Here is a 15,872-nt window from a genome sequence, read left to right as displayed (position 1 = left end):
AAATTTATTGAATCTTTCGTTAATGTCTTATTAAGGGTGAAAGACATTCAAATATTGATGAATACGAAATGCCACATTGACCAATGCGGAGTAATATCATAAAATGAAGAAATCAGGTTAAGGTCGCCAATGGCACTTCTTATGACCCGGAAGGGAAACTGTAGCCAGCTGTTATTCACAAGCACATGTGCGTTTCGAAGTCGCCCCAATGATAGCGGTTAGCGGCGATTTCTTCACCGATGATGAATTTCACAGGTCATCTGACAAGATTAGGTCGTTATCTACTTAGATCCAGAAGACCTACATGTAGCAAAATACGGTTTGCCAGCGATCATGGTAAATGACACTTGTTCGTCAGTAAACTTACGTGTGCCGTGCCACATAACAACACATTGTTACCGTACAGTGTGGGCTGTGCTATAAATAAACCGTTTTGCAATCAAAACCTGACGTTTGTAATCGGATTTATGGATATTCTCACGTATGCCACAACTGCATATATTGAAAGAGGAACTGTGTATTGATCAACATGACCTGTTTTTAATTTCAGAATGTTATATATATAAATTACAATATTTTACTTCTTAGTTCTGTGATGGCCAACTCCAATGGCTATGGAACAAAATTTGCTAAAAACAGACTATATTAATTAAAGGAATATTTATCTCCTCTTTATACACATCACTTCAGGGTTGGATGCATTTTTTTTGTCTTTGCATCGATAGTGTACTATTTGGCCAGGTTTACTTTGTGTTTAGTATTTAAAATAATGTAAAATTCTAAATTTATAATATTAAATTATTAATATATCAATCCAGATAAAAGAATGTATTTTGGTATATTTCTCAGCCGTGAAGAATTTTACACAAAATTTGTGTTAAAATCTGTAACTATCAGTGATATTAGTTGGTAATATTAGCCTGGAACTAATTTTTTTTTAAACACTTTTTTTTTTTTTTCATTCTGTGTTGCTAAACACAAACCCTGGGCTGATAAAAAGCTAAAAAAAAATATAAAAACTCAAAGCTCAAAATTCAAGAAACTAATGACAATTGTTGCAGCTACTAATCTTCATGCTCCATTTGATGCATGAGTTGATCACCCTTTGGTCAGAATAAATTATGGTATTAGTAAGTTACTATTGCACTAAGAAAAGATATGTCTTTTTCATTTATTCTCATCCATCAACAGTAAATAGTTTTTGTCAGCGAAGTCACACCTGTGGAGAACTAAGATCGTCACACATTGATAATACAGTTGTACTGTATGGCTGGGTGCAGCACAAAAGATTTAATTTTATGACGACATTGAAAGATGTGTATGGTGTCACACAGGTTATTGTGCCTCAGGATAAGGTATGTTGGTATAACTTCTTTTTTTTTTCTTTTCTTTTTTTTGGTGGGGGGGGGGGTTTATTTCAAAATGTAAATTTCCTCATTAAAGGGGAACACTACATGTACTCCATTACAGACATTTTCATAAACTTTGGGTTCTGAAGGAGTTATTTCATAAATTTACATCATCTACATACGCATGAGTTCAGAGAAATGCAATTTGAATTTCTTTCTTATTTTGGGGATGTATACTGTCAGTTCCACATCACCTCACATGCATATGCAATAGATGAACAATGAATATTAATGCTGTTGTCACTGAAGGTAATAAGCTCTGAGGAGTCATGAAATAATTCGAAAGAACCCAATGTTTATGAAAAATGAAATTTCTTGGAGTGGTGGTCCCCTTTAATGATTCTAGTGCGTGTATTTTGATGAAATACAGTAGTAAATGGTATGCGTAGGGGTGAACAGGAGGTGAATGTCATTGTCTGGTTGATAATTCAATGTGGTTGTTGAATGTGATTTGTAAGATGAATTGCAGTGTTTAGGTGTCAACAATGAGGTCTGTGTTTTTATCAAAAATGTAAATTTCATTGTTAATAATTTCTGGTATTCTGGACATGGTTGAGATGAAATGGAATGAGTAGGGTAAATATGTTAGGTGACTGAAGGGTCGGATCAATGCAATAAGGAGTTGAAACCTGCAGTTACTGCAACTGGGACATTTTTTTCAATCAAATAACCAAAGATATATTCACAAAAAATTAGACATTGTATCTGTTAATTAGTGGTCAATATGATCTGTCGGTAGCGTAGTGGCAAGTTTAAATTTTGAGTGAAAGTTTGGTTTTGAATCTGTCACTATGTCAGAAGTGTTACTGTGTAGTACATATAACTGGAGTATCATTTTTCGATCAGACGACCATAATATATTCACTGAAAATTGTTAGAATACTGATAATTAGACATTACACATGTTAATCAGTGGCTGATATTACCCATCAGCAGTTCAGAATACAGGTTGAAAATTGTCACCTGTTGAGGGCGCTGATTTTTGGGTGCAGACCTGAAAATCTATTTGGTTTGATTTATTGTGCATACAGCTATAAAAATTACATTTATCAACAGGGGATGCAATATTTTTTACGGTGTACAATATTACAAGTACGTTATTATACTTTAAAAAATATGTTTTAAAAAAAGATTTCCCTTTGCAGCTAGTGCAGTTTGTTGGTCGACAATAATGAAGGTGGTGTTTTGATCAAAATGAACATTTCATCATTAATGATTTATAATGTATTGTGTTGAGATGAACTTTTATATAAATAGTAAATGAGAGTGAGTGGGGGTGGGGGTGAACAACTGTAAGAGGTGAACGGAGTGTGACAATGAGGGGGGGGGTGATTCTAATGTGTGGGTACAATCTATGGGGGTGAATGTTATTGTGGGTTTATTGGTAAAAGGATTGTGAACACAGTGTGATGTAATGCATGAACTTTATATGAAAAAAAATATATTGTAGTCGGCGCTGGCCTACATTGTTGAATGTTAGCAAAATGTGAATGGTAATTGTGATTTGTGTCAGGCTATATTTACCCCACATAGAACATCCACTCACTTGTCACATATGCAGCAACATTTCACATCAAACTGCAAACAGCTGTAAACATCAATGAACCAAACAAAATCATAATTTCATTCAATTTACAAACATCACAAAATTTACTTCAGAAATTATCTGTGATTTCAAAATTTTAATACAATTAAATTTAATGTCTTAGTGCATTTATCAACTAATCTAACAATTTCCTATGTATGTGAAAATAATAATTACTTCCACAGATATAAAGAAATATGAAATGAATTCATCTTTTCTATTATAGGATCCTGAAAATCCAGCATCATTGTTATCTAATATTAGAATGGAATCTGTTGTCAAGGTTACAGGAAGAGTGAAACCAAGACCATCTGATCAAATCAATGAAGTGAGAGTTGTTTGAAATCATGTTCAAAAAAATGTATTCTTGTATTTCATTGGGGGGGGCATGAGGACTGATGATGGGGGGGGGGGGGGTAATGTAAGGAGGAGGAAAACAATGATGCATAATTTAAATTCTTCACTTTGAACTGATGTCAAAGGTGATGATTCTACAACTACTGAGTTTTCCGTAACCATGGTAACAAGAATCATAATTCATAATTTCAAAATTTGAAATGTAAAAGTGTACTTTTACATTTTAATACATCAACTCAAAATTGTAGAAAATTTACAGATATGTCAAATTCACGAAGACATTGAAAATATTTGTTTCAATCATGTTAGATAAGGATAAGATCCTATAGAGTCAGTCAGACTGTTTTGTTGTAGCCAGTAAACACGAAAATGGTTTCATTTTGTTTTGTTCATTTTTTTCCTACAATTCAGAGAATGCCGACTGGTGAAATTGAAGTGATTGCCGAGGACATAGAAGTATTAAATGAATGCAAAGAAGATTTAGCATACCAACCTAAAGACTATAACAAGGTAGATATATGCAGAGAGTCTTAGTTATAATTATGTACGTTGTATGAGTACATAACTACAGCAGTGGAAATCAATGTTTATGCTTTCTAAATAGACATAAACTAAAAGTATTGTTGAGATAATGTTGTTGAGATATAAGCTGTGGAATGAATGTTGGTTTTAATCGTATTCACAATAGGTTGACATTTTTGATGACTTCCATTATCTTGCAGTATACTTTTTTCTTTTCTTTTTTTTCTTTTATTTTTTTTTTTTTTTTTTTTTTTTTTTTGGGGGGGGGGTTGAATTTGTATATTATCTTGATTACAGGGTGATTAGATTCACACTACTGTTATCACCCACTTGTGTAATCTACCACATTAAACAACAATAGTTATAGTTTGTGTCTATCATAGTTAGCCGAAACCTCCGTTGCCACTGTGGTATCTGTAGTAAACAAGGCTTGAATTTGTAACAAATTTCATACCACAGTGCTTTTTTTCCAAGGATTCATTGTATTCAACTATGAAACTTACCAAAGTTTCAGTTCTCGTAGTAATATTATATGCTCTATACTCTAATACAACAAAAATCTATCAAGCTGCTGCAAAGAGAGTGGCCTGAATGGTACTTTAGGAGATAACTATAATCCATAAGAATGCTGCATGTAAAGCATTCCTACAGTGACTGAGGTCCAAAAACCAGCAATTAAATGATTTGTGATGTCACTATGGCGATGATGACAAAATAACATACAAGACAATGAACATGGTGTTTGATTATTGATTTTAGACTTAGCACACCATAAAAATATTTTGGTATAAGGTTTTTATCAACCATGTCCATCTCATAATAAAATCAGTTGTGGTCTTTCTATGGTTGCAACTCAATTAATTTTCATTCTAAATGTCATATTCACAGGCAAATACGCTTAGATGTTATTCCCTACTATTTATCTTTATTCAGCCAAGGAAATTACGAATGACCTAAGGGGTCTTTGTCACTACGAGTCACCAGATGAGTAATGACAACCCTTAGGTCACATGTATTTTCCGAGTGAATGAAGAAAAATATCGGAAAATAACGTAATAATACCAGCGCCAGTAATATTAAAGAGAAATCAGGGAAAGTAGTGGTAATTTTGAACGTTTTGACTCGTATATCGAACACAGTAGAACCAGTGATGTAGACACTGTTGTTGTGACATAGACACGCGTTGTTGTGATGTAGGATAACCAGAGTATATATTCCATATTTATGGTTTATGCATGGTATAATAATCAGTGTGTGCATTTCTAGCGACATCTTTCGCTTCCTATAAAATTATTCTTGTCATACACTTCTCTTGACATGATATGCTCCAGACATGATAATAAATTTCCAATTCATCTTACTCTCACTTCAAGGTGAAGGAAAGTTTACGAATGCAATACAGATATCTAGACATCAGGACTTCAAGAATGCAACAAAATCTCAGGTTACGGTCTCAAGTTGTGATGAAAATGAGAGAATTTCTGTGCAATAAACATGGTGAGTGAGTTTTAGACTGAGAGATTTGATGCTGAGGGCACCCTTTTAATTATTGTGTACATACAAATATATACATGTACTGGTATATGATGTAATATGGCTACATGCCATACTTCTGTACGTTGGGAGCAATATTACACTTTCAAAAGCACCCACCACAACAAATGTTTCAGTGCCATTTATAGGCCATCTAGGTATTATTATGTCAGATGTGTATGTGTAGTGACATCGGACAAATGTTTGGAGTTTTCTTTTAAAAAGAACGCAAAGGAATCTATTCTTTGAAATTTCATCATGTAGAACCAGAGGTCATACAAGTGGAAGTTATTGAAACTGAAAGGTTTTTTTATTCAAAGTTCTTTTTAAAGGGAATGCCACTCTAGGAAATGAAGTCATTTTCATAAATTATGGGTTCTCAACAGTCATTTTATAATTTTACATCACATACAATTACTTGCAGTTTCAGAGAAACATCAAGTTGATTTTTTGCCTTTATATAGGGTATCTTTGCTATGGGCTATTGCATCATGGGAGTCAACATGTATTCAGGTTGAACACTGAATATTCATGAGAGATGTCAAACACTGAATATTCATGAGAGATGTTTTACACTGTTAGAGTATAGGCACTCAGGACTCGTGTTCTGTTTTACTACAGGTTTTGTAGAGGTTGAAACACCAACTTTATTCAAGAGAACACCAGGTGGTGCTAGGGAATTCGTTGTCCCCACGAGACATCCTGAAAAATTTTATTGTTTACCACAAAGTCCTCAGCAGGTATGATGATTTACCATTAATAGGGAACTTGCAATCCAGACTGAGCATGCTCAGACGCAAAGGACTATGGGATTATCTGTGGTTATTGTAATACCTAATCTGGAGCTACTGATAAAATAAACCTCCCACAATGGTCAGGGTAACTATGAATTGATTATTTGTGGTTTCAAACAATGTATCAGCATTGTTTACAATGCTAATTGACTAGTATTTATTATCACATTTCCCATGATGCAACATTCAACATGGCGGGTTTGCAAGTTCCCTATTACAACTCTAGGTTTGTATTTACTTATCTTAAAGTTACAGAGTGGCCCATGTCACTGCATTAAGTGTTGGTAATAAAGTAGAATACTAATTTTTTGTCATAGCTAGATTTAAAACTCAGCTTAGACATTGTAACCGTACATCACTTTTGGTAAGCAAACTCCATGTAAACAAACTTTAGTAATGCTGTAGTTGTATGTAAAGGTTTTGACTGTGGAGTCATTTTAGCTGAATACGTGCAAAAACATTTCCTGAGGAAATGAATCCTGTTAAGATACTTTACGACATGACCAGTTGTCATATTTCTATATTTAGTTGTTGTGAAATGTGTCAACAAAAATAGTCAGTGAAAATGGTAGGCTGACTGGATGAGTTAGTTACAAGTAGTGTCTACTTTTCTCCTTGCACTGTCTGCCAACACTGCATGAAAGGGTACCGTTTCCGGTTCTGCATATGTGACGTTCACACAACGGAATTGCCGAAAATCTGGAAATGCTGCAATTCCGTTGTGTGACCATCATGTATATGAAACCGGAAACGCCACTTTTCATGCAGTGCAAATTTCATATAAAGTGTACTAGACATGCCCAACAAAATTGTTACTCCGCCAAGTACCAATTAGCAAACTTGTAATCTCAACAAATAATTGTAAATCAAATCATTTTCTTCATATCTGTAATACTGAAGAAAAAAGGAAAACAATGATGCATAATTTAAATTCTTCACTTTGAACTGATGTCAAAGGTGATGATTCTACAATGACTGAGTTTTCCTCTGACTACTTCTACATCCCCGTTATTGTGAAAATTTGCAAAATTCATACACATTTTGCAAACATTTATCTATCTTTTCATATACGTATGAAGTAATGTCAATGTGAAAAAAAAAATCAGAAAATTGTTGGTTAGTGGTGGCCCCAAATTTCACCTTTTTTTTATTTTTTTCAGTTCAAGCAACTACTAATGATAGGAGGGATTGACAGGTATTTCCAATTTGCAAGATGTTACCGAGATGAAGGGAGTCGACCAGACAGACAACCAGAATTTACTCAGGTAATATTGTCTTTAAAACAGCTGTTGGATGTTAAATGTGTTGGTTTCATTCACTTTCATTTATCAGTATCTAACTGGCATATAGGCCTTATTAGACAACTTCAATGAAATGCGTTGTTGTCTGTATAATTGTATAATGACTATAATTTATTTTATAACAATACAAGCCATGTCAACAATATGAAACCTCCCTACCAAGGTCTGTGTGTCACTTCCACCAAAGTTCAGATCTCTGTACTGATCACTGAAATAAATAAAACCAATGCATTTTATCTTATTTTAATATCATCCAAGGTTTTCATAAAACATAGTGAATTCACAAGATATCCTTTCCTTTTACATTGTAAATGTACATAGTCTTACCTAAATGTAAGTGAGTGGCAGCATATATGTGTGTGTCACTTTCAGATATCGTTGCCCAGGAACTTAGATCATCAACATTCTTAGAAAGAACCTCACAAGGAAACTGCTGTGTGCACAGCATCATATTTAATAAAATTTCCTTGAAGTGAAAGTAGAAAAGAATTAAATTCTTTTTTCAGAATTCAATGATTTACTTGGAAATATAGAAAGAAAAAGTAGAAAAATATAAGAGAATTGGTTTCAGTTTCTGTTCATATAAATCAAATTAACTCAATAGCAGACTACTTGTATAATGTATGTGTTGACTGGTGACTACAAGAGAGCGATTTTGTGTCATGAATTGCACAAACAAGAAAAAAGGGCTTTAAGATTATTGTCAGGTCAAAGGTCAATAATGATTGACACTCAGACATGTACTGTTATGGTGATTTTAAGGTCAAGGGTCAAAAGAGACTGACTTCTACCTACTTTCAGGTAGATCTTGAACTATCTTTTGTGACAAGAGAAGATGTGTATCAACTCATAGAAGATATGTTAGAATACTCCTGGCCACAGACTAGAAGAAAGTTATGTCTTCCATTTCAAAGAATGAGTTATGAAGATGCACTAGCAAAGGTAGGTACAACGTAGTTTGTAATGTTTGCAGTGTATTCAGAGTTCAGTATCCCTGAAATTCATTGAGTATTAACTTGTATATTGAAGTCTATGGATGGCATGTCATTCATTTGTTTCTGAGACTGAAGTCATTTAAGGACTTTGGTCTCATACATAAGTTTGGATTCATTTCCAAAAGTATATTTGACTGTTTGAGTTGAATTTTTTTATTTGAAAATAAAAATCTAGTTTTTTGATAGTATTAATACATTGAATATGATAGTCTAACATTTCATAAGATATCAAATATTTCCCGGGTTAATATTTTCAGATATATATGGGAAAAGATTTATTCAGTATTAATAATTGGAATTTTGATGACAATATGTCAGTCATTGAACATACACTTTCTTTTTCGTTTCAGTATGGGACAGATAAACCAGATACAAGATTCGGTTTTCAGGTAATAACTTTATTAATCATTAGTAAATAATTCCTGTCATGATTTGAATTAATACATTTCATATCAGCTTGTGGTGTTAATTGCCTTCCACATTTCTCTTAATAATGCAAAAGTACAAAAGTACAAAAAAACGACATAAATTTACCACAAATTTCAAATCTCGCAGAATGTTTTTTTATATCCTACATAACAATAATTCCATTAATACATGATAGAGATTGAAGACAGACATTTTGGTTTATTTCACAGCTGCATAACATGAACGATGTCTTCAAGAATAGCGGTGTGAAAGTCTTTGAAGAAATATTATGTGAAGATAATGGGACAGTCCAGGCAATAAATATCAAACAGGGCATGGTAAGTTATGACTCTACTAAATTTATTTGTTTGTGGTGTATTTAGACCAGTTGAACAGATTCAGGCAGTACACACCCATTCTTACAGGTGTATATGGTTTCCTGTGAATTTGCTTAGGTTTTTCTTTGAGAAAAACACTGCAAAAAGTTACCTGAAAAGTTCTTAGAACTTCACAGATGGAAGAAGTTCTTCTGAAAAAGAGGGAAACCAATCAAAAAGCAAAAAATTTGGGGAAGAAAAAAGGTACATGCTAAGAGCCATTTGCATATGTATGAGGTGATAGTGATGTCATAATAGGAACATGTTAGTGACAGTGTAGTCTATACTGAGTGAAGTTCAAAGTGAATGTAGACTATTTTTATGCACAGTTTACTGATTTCAAACATGACAAAAGATCCTTCATTTCATCTAACAAATCACAAAAGAAATTTGCCACAAAAATAAAGTATTTCTTACACAGATAAGATGAGAGAATATTCATAATTTCATCTGACCCGTCAGATATAAAATATAAAACTAAAAGTAAGTAAATTCAAATGGGCTTTGATATCAGACATGACAAGGTAATCTTTTCACCTTCTATTTCATCAGAACCATCTAAAGAGAAAGGATTTGGAAGAATTACAGAATACGGCAAAGACTAAATATAAATCACAACATGGAATTATAGTTGTGCAAATAAAGGACCATGATACATGGCAGTCACCAATATCAAAATTTTTGAGGAAAGACAGCAAAGACATACTGGCTAAAAAGTTGGACATTGAACCTGAAGATGTGGTATTACTTGCAGCAGGACAGTATGAGGCTACTGTAAGTATGAACAGAAAACTGAGACATGAAAATAACAAACAATGTTCTTCTTTATATACGTCTCTAACTGCAAAAATACAAGCTTTTTCTGTGGGTAAAAAAATCAACAAAACACTCACTGGTCGTGTTTATTCCAAAATACTGATTTTCTGTAAACCACATTTCAATAACTGTGTAATAGATGTGTCATAACACCAGCTGCATTGGTAATTATTATCACTTGTGTCATGTTTTAGAATTTTCTTAAAAATTGAAAATATTTTCATACCAGTGATATCTGTATTCAGAATGTTACTAGGCAAAGAAGAATCCATTTTTCTTGATGAAGTATAAATTAATCAGATATGTATATCATTAATTTTGCAGTGTACGTTGCTAGGCAGCATGAGATTAGAGGCAGCCAACCTTCTGGAATCAAAAGGTATTATGAGATTTGTGTTATTTGAAAATCTTGAACCTGGGGTGTATTGGCCGTATCAGAGAATGTCAGTGTGTAAAACAGACCAAACAGTTTCCAAATTTCAATTTCAATTTCAATACCAATAGTTTTTACAGAAATTGTCAGAAATACTTAGCACAAAATACTAACTAGTTTTAAAATGTATGTACCAACAGTAAAATTTGGGTCGGGTAGATTCAATACAGGTGTGTGTTTACTATTTGCAAATAGCAGTAGATAAGTGCTGAATATATCGTATTCCAGTGATTCGAAAAACAAAAGATCGTATAGTTTGGCTACTAGGGGTGCTGTTAAACCTAAAGTAGGTTTCCGACTAAAAATAGGGCCAGAATCATTGAATACGGAAGTACACTTTAAAATCATCCTTTCTCAGTATTTCACAGCAAAAAGAGGATGGCATTCTTGATCAGGTCATACCCCAATAGTTGTTCTTTTTTTCATCAAAGTAAAACTATTTTTGGAACTCTTTTTTTTGTGAGTGCTCCAATGTGTTGCCACGGATTGGCATTTATGATAAAATCCTCAGTTTCTTAATATAGGGTCCCCTTGTTGCAATACTTCTTTCAAAAATGGCTGCAAAGTAGGTAACCCTAATGTCATGCATTAGCAAGTAATAGAACATAACCTGAATCAATTCTACAGCTATGTACCCAGTTTACACTCAATATTTAACACTTAAAATAAATAAATGAATGAATAAATAAATAAAGAAATAAAGAAATTTATATAGCACCTAGTCTCGATCAATGATGCTCACTGGCGCTTTACAATAGATACTCTCTCAAAAAGGTATGTCTTTAGTCTTAATTTAAAAGTCTCAATACTTGGTGCAGAGCAGACAATGTTAGGTAGTATGTAAAAGTAGCTCTCATCAGCATTACAACAGTAACTACAGATATGGTCATGACACAAACTATTTTCAATATGTATGGTGTTTGTTTGGCGTCTACATTCGTTCCCCTAGAGACTTCCAGTTAAAACCAATATCATACTATTCAATTTACTATTGCCACCCACTCATTGTTATCCAATTTCAGTTCATGCTGTTCAATTTTTGTGTTGTCACCCCCTACAGGAATCCAACTCAGAGACCCAGCTTCCAATGCCTTTCTATGGGTGGAGGATTTCCCTCTCTTCCTACCTAAAGATGATGATACTGGAATAGAATCAGCGCATCATCCATTTACAGCCCCTCACCCGGAAGACAAAGACAAGATTTATTCACAGCCTACACAGGTATCAGTCATATATTGTTAGCCTGTCTGATTGAATCATGCAATATGAATTAACATCCTTAAAGTGAATATTTCTCCTATAGTCTAGATATACATTATTCATCATTTTATTTACTCCTTTTGTTGAACTAATCTCAGGTTACAAGAAAATTTTTTCAAGAACACTTGTGCGCACCAGTGTGCGTGCATACTAGTGGTATTTTCACTGCAGTGCAATACCGAAAACATTATTGCATACCTGCATGCAAATGATATACAAATGATATGAAAATCTCAGATTACAAGAAAAGTGTTCAAGAACAAAATATTTTGTTGCATTTTAAAAATCCACATTTTGACAGTGTTCATGTGCTCATCGAAAGTATATCAAAAGTCCTTGATTTCCAAACAAGTGGAAAAATCATATTTTTATGATGTGACTATTTATTATTTTTGCCTGACTGACAGTGAATGTGATGCTACTGATCTCCTGGTTATTATTACAGTATGTACCAGAGATTACTTGCACCAGTTCATGCACATACTAGTGGTATTTGCACTGCAGTGCAATAACAAAAACATTATTGCATACCTACATGCAAATGATACACAGAAGAAGACGCGATTGTTCTCTACACATGAAATCGCATGATTGCGCTGTATGATTTTTATGGAAATTTGCCGTTTCAGATGTATGTAATAATAAAAGAACCCGATGCCACGTGTGCTCCAGTGTGGGTACTCGGGGGTTTTCGCACTCCTGCTTGCAGTGTTTTCTGCTGCACTTTCACTCGCTACACTTGTGAAAGTATGGGCACAGAGAACACTGCAAGCACTCGTGCAAATACCCCAAGTACGCCACATTGCACTCACGTCTCATGGGGGGTGGGGGTGGGGGGGTTCTGTCATATAATTGATAATTGAATAATAATTGATGTTCCAGTAGGTAAAATAAGATAAGCACATTTTTATATAAAACAAAGTGCAACATAGGAAAATATTCAAATCTAGACTATGCCCTTTTAAAGCAGGCAAGGTGGGGGTATAAAAAGGCCTCCTAACTTCGTGAGGGTTATGGTCAAACTTGAGTGCATAAAGGGAACAACGCAGCAATTCCTCTATGAAAATCCATATGGTGATTTTTGGTAATAAATTTGGTATGTGTGGATGTGTGATCATCTTGGGAATATGTGTATTGTTACAACAAGTTGATATTTATACATGGTATATACAATTTTGGACAAAACATGATCAAACTGGGGCTTGTTCATTACTTGTACTTAAAATCCCTTCAAGTTACTATTCATTACTCTTAATTATTCAAGATTAGGATGTCAAGGTGCTAACAACAACCACACACGGTGACCAACTCTGCCTTTAATATCGTCATTTTGTCTATATAATATTGTATATTTTAGGTTCGTAGTTTACATTATGACTTGGTATACAATGGAGCTGAGATTGCTGGTGGTTCTATCAGAATCCATGATGCCAACTTACAGAAATACATACTGGAGGAAGTACTTCAGGTGTGTACAGATATTTTACCACTAAGAAATTGAATTTTGACACTTCATACTTCCTGATATGTACATGTAAGTTCAGTGGTCGTGAAATGTGTAGGGTATCTGGATGAAGTGCATTTTGGCAGACATGATACATCACGTTGAGATCACTTCACAAGCTTTTACCCATCACAAGTTCAACGATTATGCAATACACATAAACTGAATGAAGTGTCCAAGGGACCTCCCAACTATAAATGGAGTCCTGGACGATATTAATATTCATAAGATAATTAATATTCATGAGCTATGTCGGACTGGCTGTCCACTGCCGTCCACCTTGAGGAGGTCCCTGAGTGCCATGATGTGTCAAGTTGAGATCATTATGTGAGCTCATACTTATCCAAAGTTCTGACCACTATGTCGAATTTACCATATTTGCAGGACGCCAGAAGACAGTGTTCACAGTTTTCATCGAATTGGCAGAAATAGTCTTTTGTAAATCATTTTTGTCAATTTCTGCCCAGAAATAAGCTTTGTTTGAGTGTGCACACTTCCTTCCCATACTTTTCATAGCTTGGGACTCTGAGACAGGCATGTGTAGAACCAGATAACTTCTGCTATGTAATAAAATATATGTATTTTATATTGAGCATTTCACAAGACAAGTGCATAGTTTGGGTATTCACTGGTTCCTACGTACATGCACTGCATACATATGTAGGTATCTAGTAATTGCCATCTGAGCTGTCAATCAACAATAAATTCTCACAGGAACCGATAGGTCATGTAATGACAGTGTTCAGTGATAGGCCACATGATGACACAGTGTTCAGTGATAGGTCACATGATGACACAGTGTTCAGCGATAGGTCACATGATGACACAGTGTTCAGCGATAAGTCATGTGGTGAGATTGTGTTCAGCAATAGGTCACATGATTACACAATGTTCAGCGATAGGTCACATGATGACACAGTGTTCAGCGATAGGTCACATGATAACACAGTGTTCAGCGATAGGTCACATGATGACATAGTGTTCAGCGATAGGTCACATGATGACATAGTGTTCAGCGATAGGTCACGTGATGACACGATGTTCAGCGTAACTTGGGGTAATGACTCAAGTCAGATGGGAACAATTACTCGCACAGAGCATGCAGATGCTATACATTACCAGGCTTCGGTGACACCACATTAGACTGTGGACTGACTGGGAAAGCCCAAGACAGTTCCACAGCAACAAAATAACAACCATACAACATAAACCATGTTTTGTAATCTCAAATCTGAATAGAGATATATAGAATGTGCAGTGTGCCCTCTAAGCTAATTAGATGTGCCACTGATGCACACAATGGCTAGTGATGCACCAAAATTTAGTGTTCACCTATCTCTTACTATGTGGTGACGCACAAAAAATCACAGTTTTTCTCATTTTGACTCACAACAACAAAATTTGGCTATCATTAGAGGGCACACTGGTTATGTGGATGTGTCTTTGTGTGCCTAAAAAAATTGAAAGAAGCAACTCAACAGCACTATGTTTTCTTTTCTCAAATAATCACTACTATTTGATTTGTGTTAACACATACAGGAGGATTCCAGCACTCTAAGTCATCTGATAGAAGCATTGAAATCAGGAGCCCCTCCACATGGTGGTATTGCCATAGGTGAGATTTACTTATTTTTACAAAATAAACTTAAATCTGTACATTGTGTTTCCAACTTATAATTAATCCACAGTAAAGAGTGTACACGAGTTTGTATATAATGTCAGATACTTTATTTTCAAGAGATTCCATTTACACTGAAAAGAGAAATTGTCTGTATTGCCTGGACCTAAGTTTCACTAATTGGAAGGTATGCATAATATTTATGGATACAAAGTGTTTTCAAGGGATTATTTTTTAGCGGGAAAAATAACGCCAAGAAAGACAGTGAAAATAAATTCCAAGTGAAAATTTTGTATTTCATAGTATACGCAATGGACAATAAAGATAGTTCTATTCTACATCTATTCTATTCTATTCTATTCTACTTTATAATTCTATTCTATTCTATACTTTTCTATTCTATTCTGTTCTGTTATATACTAAATCTATTCTGTGGTATTCTATGTTATTCTACTCTCTACTATTGTTCTATTCTGTTCTATTCTATACTATTCTATTCTATTCTACTCTGGTCTACTCTATTCTACATCACTTTATAAATACAGATTTATAAGAAAAATATATCTATGACATGGCATGATTTTCTTGTATTTTCAGGTTTTGATAGATTCATAGCAGAGCTGTGCAATGCAACAAGTATTAGGGATGTCATTGCATTTCCCAAGTCCTTTGAAGGATATGATCCAATGAGTGGTGCACCTGCCCAACTGACCAATGAAGATCTAGCACATTACCATATTAAAACCATTCCAAAGAGGTCATTGGATGAATGAATTTTGATCATCCAATGAAAAGTTAGGATCAATTATCACCTGTATATTTTGGATACTGCTTTGCTTCTTGGACTGTCCTTAGATCCTATGAGTTCACGCCATGCTGTATGGGCCACATTCTCAAAGCAGATGTTCAAGTAATAAATATCCATGCACAGCTCAGCGCAGTTATGAGTATCCTCCAATA

The 15,872-nt window shown here is 34.4% G+C and overlaps 1 protein-coding gene across 1 annotated transcript in view; it reads left to right on the top strand.

Moving 5' to 3' along the window:
* Window positions 1-184: 184 nt before the first annotated feature.
* Window positions 185-15,872, top strand: part of LOC144441050 (aspartate--tRNA ligase, mitochondrial-like) — a 16,275-nt gene continuing 587 nt past the window's right edge. The window contains exons 1-16 of the mRNA XM_078130563.1: window positions 185-336; window positions 1,192-1,355; window positions 3,221-3,322; window positions 3,763-3,861; window positions 5,247-5,370; window positions 6,028-6,146; window positions 7,361-7,465; window positions 8,303-8,443; window positions 8,847-8,885; window positions 9,135-9,242; window positions 9,834-10,055; window positions 10,422-10,476; window positions 11,591-11,751; window positions 13,148-13,258; window positions 14,834-14,909; window positions 15,510-15,872. The exon at window positions 15,510-15,872 is cut by the window's right edge and continues 587 nt beyond it. Of these exons, the coding sequence (XP_077986689.1) occupies window positions 240-336; window positions 1,192-1,355; window positions 3,221-3,322; window positions 3,763-3,861; window positions 5,247-5,370; window positions 6,028-6,146; window positions 7,361-7,465; window positions 8,303-8,443; window positions 8,847-8,885; window positions 9,135-9,242; window positions 9,834-10,055; window positions 10,422-10,476; window positions 11,591-11,751; window positions 13,148-13,258; window positions 14,834-14,909; window positions 15,510-15,685 (1,899 nt within the window). The 5' untranslated portion in view covers window positions 185-239 and the 3' untranslated portion in view covers window positions 15,686-15,872. The remainder of the gene's footprint in view (window positions 337-1,191; window positions 1,356-3,220; window positions 3,323-3,762; window positions 3,862-5,246; window positions 5,371-6,027; window positions 6,147-7,360; window positions 7,466-8,302; window positions 8,444-8,846; window positions 8,886-9,134; window positions 9,243-9,833; window positions 10,056-10,421; window positions 10,477-11,590; window positions 11,752-13,147; window positions 13,259-14,833; window positions 14,910-15,509) is intronic.

Source organism: Glandiceps talaboti, chromosome 10 (assembly GCF_964340395.1).
Source record: "Glandiceps talaboti chromosome 10, keGlaTala1.1, whole genome shotgun sequence".
NCBI lineage: Eukaryota > Metazoa > Hemichordata > Enteropneusta > Spengelidae > Glandiceps > Glandiceps talaboti.
Note: the sequence above shows the minus strand (reverse complement) of the source record. Positions and strands in the feature narration are given on the sequence as shown.